This window comes from Palaemon carinicauda, chromosome 15, assembly GCF_036898095.1.
Source record: "Palaemon carinicauda isolate YSFRI2023 chromosome 15, ASM3689809v2, whole genome shotgun sequence".
In the NCBI taxonomy this organism is placed as follows: domain Eukaryota; kingdom Metazoa; phylum Arthropoda; class Malacostraca; order Decapoda; family Palaemonidae; genus Palaemon; species Palaemon carinicauda.
The window spans coordinates 126,315,865-126,323,364 of record NC_090739.1 but is presented as its reverse complement, the minus strand read 5'-3'; the positions used below and the strand labels follow the sequence as shown (position 1 = coordinate 126,323,364).

General features: G+C 34.2%; 1 protein-coding gene across 4 annotated transcripts in view; it reads left to right on the top strand.

The window, feature by feature from the left end:
* The first annotated feature begins 704 nt into the window (after window positions 1-704).
* Window positions 705-7,500, top strand: part of Eh (Eclosion hormone) — a 32,898-nt gene continuing 26,102 nt past the window's right edge. For all 4 annotated transcript variants that reach the window (XR_011046700.1, XR_011046699.1, XR_011046698.1 and 1 more), the window contains exon 1: window positions 705-949. Coding sequence is in view for 1 of the 4 variants with exons in the window: in XM_068388614.1 (XP_068244715.1) it covers window positions 938-949 (12 nt within the window). In the remaining 3 variants the exon portion in view is untranslated. The remainder of the gene's footprint in view (window positions 950-7,500) is intronic.

Here is a 7,500-nt window from a genome sequence, read left to right as displayed (position 1 = left end):
TACTACTACTATTACTATTGCTACCACCACTACTACTACTACTACTACTACTACTACTGATAATAATAATAATAATAATAATAATAATAATAATAATAATAATTTCCCCGCTATGATAAAGCAGTGCCTGGTTTTATATATATATATATATATATATATATATATATATATATATATATATATATATATATATATATATATACATATATATACGTGTGTGTGTGTGTGTATAAAATTGTTTCTTTCCGGTCACGCCCAGCTCTCCTCATCTCTCAGGAATGATTAGTCATACTCTGGTGAGAGGGTGGTTGGTGTAGGCGCGTGTGTGGAAGTGTGTATCTATCTAGATATTCAATAGTCATCATTTTTGACGGGTGGCGTACAACAACAACAATAATAACAGTAATAATAATAATAATTGAATATTTTGGAAAACGAATTCGATTTTCTTGTTTTCGTTGATGTTTTGATCGTCCACGAATAAGCTCATCTATGTACCCGGATATCACGACTCCGAAAAAAAGACGAAAATCTTGGGGGGGCGGGGGTGGGTGGGTGGGGGGCGAGAGCTGTCATGAATGAAGGGAGAGAACCCCGGAGGCGTAGTTTACATGACTTGGGCCCCTTTGCGATTGGCCGAGGAGCCGAAGGAGGTGGGAGGATGGTGCCTATATAAGCCAGCGAGAAGGATAGCTCGATCTGAGATCGCTGCTGCTGGCCTTTGGATCAACAACTCTACGAATTCCTTGACCTAAAGAGATAGAAGAAGAAGAAGAAGCGCAGTTCACTCGGACTCTATTTCATCTTTTCGACAGTTCTCACATTAACAGCCCCCCCTCTCTCTCTCTCTATTTCTCTCTCTCCTTACTTCGCCCCTTTTCAAAAACTCTTCTTCTAGCTTCTCCCACGAGGGAAAATTAACAACAGCATCTTCTACATGTCGTTCAAGGTAAGGGCCTCGCTGTCTTGACCAATTTTCCCTGTTAGTCTTTTTTTTTTTTTTTTTTTTTTTTTTTTTTTTTTTTTTTTTTTTGGTTATTCACAGGTTTCGTAGTATGTAGATAATTTCATTTTGCATAATTCTATTTTAATCTTGTTAGTATTTTTGCATTTACTTTTTGTTGAGTGATTTCTTAGTTTTGTTAATATTTTTGCAATTACCTTGTCTTGTGGAATGAATTCTTAGTTTTGTTAGTATTTTTGCAATTACTTTGTCTTGTGAAATTATTCCCTAATTTTATTCGTATTTTTTTTGGCTATTTCTTTATCTTGTGCAATGATTCCTTAGTTTTGTTAGTATTTTTTTTATTACTTTGTCTTGTAGAATGATTCTTTGAAAAATTATAGAATTTCCTCTCGTGATGATATTTTTGTTGGTAGTTATATTTCAACTAATCCCACCCCCCTAAAAAAAAACCTAGAAGCCAAAACAAGTTATATATTTCCTTTCATTATTATTATTATTATTATTATTATTATTATTATTATTATTATTATTATTATTATTAATTGCAAAGCTACAACCCTAGTTGGAAAAGCAGGATGCTGTAAGCCCAGGGGCCCCAACAGGGAAAATAGCCCAGTGAGGAAAGGAAATAAGGAAAAATAAGATATTCTAAGAATAGTAACAACATTAAAATAAATATTTCCTAATTAAACTATAAAAACTTTAGCAAAATTATTCAATTTCCATTCGATTTCTTTATTGAATGCGTAGTTTTGAGCAATGGTTTCATAAAAGGAACTGAATTTCCCTTCGTCTGTGGCTTCCATGATTAAGATAGTCGTCAGCAACTGGTCTATATTGATTGATTGATTATGAGTTATCTGGCATCCTGACATCTAAGGTCATTGACGCCGAAATTTGTCTAGAAAACCTAGGGATAAATATTCTTCAGAAATATATTCCGACAGGATGAACCTCATCGCTTGTGATATACTTCAAAAATACTTTAGTTTATTATTATCAGTCCTTTTTATCATCGTAACAGTTGATTTTTTTGATTTCTTATATACTTTCCCAAAACTTGAAATTATTATTATTATTATTATTATTATTATTATTATTATTATTATTATTATTATTATTATTATTATTATTATTATCATTATCATTATTATTATTATCATTATTATTATTATTAGTTTATGAACCTTTTATTAGCCGTCCGTTTTATCTTCGTAACAGTCAATTTTCTTAATTTCTTATATTCATTCGAATATATTTTTTTTCTCTGTATTAATTTTCAAAACCTCAATGAACTCAAAACCACTCACGCTAGACTCTGAAATTCTGTTTCATGTTTTGATGAACTAATTTTTTAAATGAGGCTATATGCCAAAGGCTTTTGGCATTTATTGGTGGTCACATTCCAAACCTTTCCATTAATACCTTTCACTCTAATTTCTCTGTGACCCAATTGAGGTGAAGTAATTACTTCCGGTTTTTATTAAAGGCCCACCCAACAGGCACTCTGCAACTGACTACGGGTCAGCCATCTTAGATTTTCCACTCAATGGTCATTAGTCAGCCATCTTGAATTTTTCCCTTAGTGGTTATTTGTCAGCCATCTTAGATATTTCACTCATAGTTATTAGTCAGACATATGGATTTTTCCCTTAGTGGTTATTTGTAAGCCATCTTAGATATTTCACTCAATAGTTATTAGTCAGCCATCTTGAATTTTTCCCTTAGTGGTTATTTGTCAGCCATCTTAGATATTTCACTCATAGTTATTAGTCAGACATATGGATTTTTCCCTTAGTGGTTATTTGTAAGCCATCTTAGATATTTCACTCAATAGTTATTAGTCAGCCATCTTGAATTTTTCCCTTAGTGGTTATTTGTCAGCCATCTTAGATATTTCACTCATAGTTATTAGTCAGACATATGGATTTTTCCCTTAGTGGTTATTTGTAAGCCATCTTAGATATTTCACTCAATAGTTATTAGTCAGCCATCTTGAATTTTTCCCTTAGTGGTTATTTGTCAGCCATCTTAGATATTTCACTCATAGTTATTAGTCAGACATATGGATTTTTCCCTTAGTGGTTATTTGTAAGCCATCTTAGATATTTCACTCAATAGTTATTAGTCAGCCATCTTGAATTTTTCCCTTAGTGGTTATTTGTCAGCCATCTTAGATATTTCACTCATAGTTATTAGTCAGACATATGGATTTTTCCCTTAGTGGTTATTTGTAAGCCATCTTAGATATTTCACTCAATAGTTATTAGTCAGCCATCTTGAATTTTTCCCTTAGTGGTTATTTGTCAGCCATCTTAGATATTTCACTCATAGTTATTAGTCAGCCATCTTGAATTTTTCCCTTAGTGGTTATTTGTAAGCCATCTTAGATATTTCACTCAATAGTTATTAGTCAGACATATGGATTTTTCCCTTAGTGGTTATTTGTCAGCCATCTTAGATTTTTTTAATATGTGGTTATTAGTCAGCCATCTAGAATTTTTCCCTTAGTGGCTATTTGTCAGTCATCTTAGAGTTTTCAATATGGTGTTATTAGTTAGACATATTGATTTTTTCCCTTAGTGGTAATTTGTCAGCCATCTTAGATTTTTCACTTTGTGTTTATTAATCAGCCATCTTGAAGTTTTCCCTTAGTGGTTACTTGTCAGCCATCTTGAAGTTTCCCCTTAGTGGTAATTTGTCAGCCATCTTGAATTTTTTCAGTCCGTATTTATTTGTCATCCATCTTAGATTTATCACTCACTGGTTATTAATCAGCCATCTTGAAATTTCAGATACTGGTTATTATTAATCACCACTCTTACATTTTTCAGTCGATTTATATTAGTCTGCCATTTAGTATTTTTTGACTTAGTGATTATTGATCAGTATCTTGGATTTTTTTACTCAGTGCTTAGTGGTTTTTAGCAAGACATCTTTAATTTTTCCCTTTGTGGTTATTTGTCCGCCATCTTGGATTTTTCCATTTAGTGGTTATGAGTCAGCCATCTTGGATTTTTCAATCTAGTGGTAGGCTAAATAGTCAGTAATCTTAAAATTTCACCGAGTAGTTGTTGGTCAGCCATCTTGGATTTTTCAATCTAGTGGTTATTAGTGAGTAATCTTAAAATTTTCACCGATTACTTATTAGTCAGCCATCTTGGATTTTTCAATCTAGTGGTTATTAGTGAGTAATCTTAAAATTTTCACCGATTACTTATTAGTCAGCCATCTTGGATTTTTCAATCTAGTGGTTATTAGTGAGTAATCTTAAAATTTTCACCGATTACTTATTAGTCAGCCATCTTGGATTTTTCAATCTAGTGGTTATTAGTGAGTAATCTTAAAATTTTCACCGATTACTTATTAGTCAGCCATCTTGGATTTTTCAATCTAGTGGTTATTAGTGAGTAATCTTAAAATTTTCACCGATTACTTATTAGTCAGCTATCTTGGATTTTTAAATTTAGCGGTAAATAGTCAGTTATCTTACATTTTTCACCGATTAGTTATTAGTCAGTCATCTTGGACTTTTCTCCTAATGGTTATTCATTTTTCTTCACTCAGTGGTTAATGTCGGCCATCTTTGATTTTTCAGTAAATGTACATTAAAGGCTTGAAGATATTTTCCCTTAAAATTGGGTCGTATAATGAGACATTTTAGGACTACTAATCACAAATAGAAATATAGAATGGCTGTAACCTATCAATAAAGGATGTTTTTTAACTTCGAAATAAGCAGTAGACCTTTCTAATGAGTAGTATCAAGATTGATGAAATGCGGAAGAAAGGGTAAAATTTCAAACGTATTTTCAAACTACATATATTTTCAACCTTTATCTCATGGATCCAACATCACACTCATATCAGATCTCAGTCTAATTCTTTTAAGAGTTTGAATTGCAAACCTCAATCAAAAATGCTCAACTGATTAACTGACACAGACTTCAAACCTCAGTCTATTGGTTCAGCCTACACAGACTTCAAACCTCAGTCTATTGGTGTAGCCTACACAGACTTCAAACCTCAGTCTAAGGATTTAATTTACAAAGACTTCAAACCTCAGTCTATTGATTCAGCCTACACAGACTTCAAACCTCAGTCTATTGGTTTAGCCTACACAGACTTCAAACCTCAGTCTATTAGTTTAGCCTACAGAGACTTCAAACCTCAATCTAAGGATTTAATTTACAAAGACTTCAAACCTCAGTCTTTGGCTCAACATACACAGACTTAAACCTCATTCTATTAGTTCAGCCTACACAGACTTCAAACCTCAGTCTATTTGTTTAGCCTACACAGACTTCAAACCTCAATCTAAGGATTTAATTTACAAGGACTTCAAACCACGGTCTGTGGCTCAACATATGCAGACATCAAACTTCAGTGGAAAGGTTCAATCTACATTGATTTCAAACCTCAATCTAATGGTTCAACCTACACAAACATTACAAACTTTATTCTATGGCTAAGTATACACAGATTTCAAACTTTAGTCAGATGGAACAAACGACACATAATTCAAACATCAGCTAAATGGATTAAATGACCCAGATTTCAAACCTCAGTTTTATGGAACAACAACATAGTTCAAACCTCAGTTAAATGGAACAAAAATCAGATTTCAAACCTCAGTTTAGTGAATCAGGCTGTGAGCAAATCATAAATGAAGCTACTCACAGGTCTGGTAATTGCTTGGACCTCGTATACACTGACTCCCCTGGCGTTATAACTGGTAAGGTTGGTTCTCCAGTCGGGACATCTGATCATGCCTTGATTTCATTATTAGTGAAGACTGAGCAGCCTGTCCCTGATATATCATATTCTTGTAAAATTTATATGAAATCCCAAGCAGACTGGAATGGGATTTTACATGATCTTTTGTGCTTGAATTGGTCACAATTATATAATAGTGTAGATCCTGTTGTCCCTTTGAATGAGAATCTAGTCAACATAATTGATAGGCGTATCCCTTCTCGTGTGCTAAGGTACCGAGTGAAGGACAAACCGTGGTTCAATGATGATTGTAGACGTGCTTTTTTTGGAGAAGCAGGAGGCCTATCAACTTTGGAAGGGTAACAGATCAGATTTGACCTGGAACAACTATACTCAGCTTCGAGCTTTTGCTCAGAGAGTTTATGCCTCAACTGAAAAGGAGTACAATTTAACCATAAAAGAAACACTTTCTGGTACAACTCAGGAACATAAATGGTGGTCTACCCTTAAATCTGCACTCTTTGGTGTAGATGCAACAGTTCCTCCTTTACTTAAACCAGATGGCTCAGTCACTCACTGTCCAAAGGAAAAGGCAACCCTTTTGGCTGATGTTTTTGACAGTAAACAGAGTAATGAAAAACTTGAACTTCCTCATTCCTGTTTTCCTGAGGCTAAACTAACTAGTTTAGCTTTTCGATCTCGTGAGATTAAAGCTCTGTTGATGGACCTTGATGCTTATGGAGGTGTAGACCCAAATGGTATTTTTCCTTTGTTTTTTATAAAGACAGCAGATTTCTTAGCTCCAAAGTTATCTGTTATTTTGCGCAAGTTAGCAAGAAGAGGAGCTTTTAGCACTAGTTGGAGAATTGGTAATGTTACTCCTCTATGTAAATGTGTTTGTGGTAGCTCAAGTCCCACTGATTACCGCCCAATTTCCATAACTCCCATATTATCTAAAGTTTTTGAACGTCTTCTGGCAAAACGTCTTAATAGGTTTGCTGAAGGTAATCATCTACTCCCTAGTTTGCAATTTGGTTTTCGTAAAGGCCTTGGAGCATGTGATGCCCTTCTTACAATCTCCAATGCTGTACAGAAATCCCTTGATTGTGGTCGGGAAGTTCGTATGACTGGCCTTGATTTTAGTGCTGCCTTTGACCGTGTTAATCATGAGGCCCTTGTTTTCAAACTGAAACAGTTGGGAGTGGGTGGGTCGTTTCTTAGCATTATTATTGATTTTTTAAGTAATAGATCTCAAAGAGTTGTTGTTGATGGGCACCATAGTGATTATAGGAATGTGATATCCGGTGTTCCACAGGGTAGTGTTCTTGGCCCATTACTTTTTATACTATATACACATGACATGTGGTTTGGCCTAGAAAACAAGCTTGTTGCATATGCAGATGATGCTACTCTCTTTGCATCAATTCCATCCCCTGAATGTAGATCTAGGGTTGGTGAATCCCTTAATAGAGATTTAGCTAGAATTAGTGCATGGTGCAAATTATGGGGTATGAAGTTGAATCCTAACAAAACTCAAAGTATGATTGTAAGTAGGTCAAGGACGGTGGTTCCTCAACATCCGGATCTCAGTATTGATAATGTTTCTTTAAATATGTATGACTCTTTCAAAATTTTAGGTGTGATTCTCGACAGTAAATTTACTTTTGAGAAACATATAAGGTCTGTGTCTTCTTCAATTTCACAAAAAATAGGCTTATTGAGAAAGTCTTTCAATATTTTCGGTGATCAATCTATTCTGAAGAAGTGTTTTAATTCTTTCATTCTACCTTGTTTTGAGTATTGTTCTCCTGTCTGGT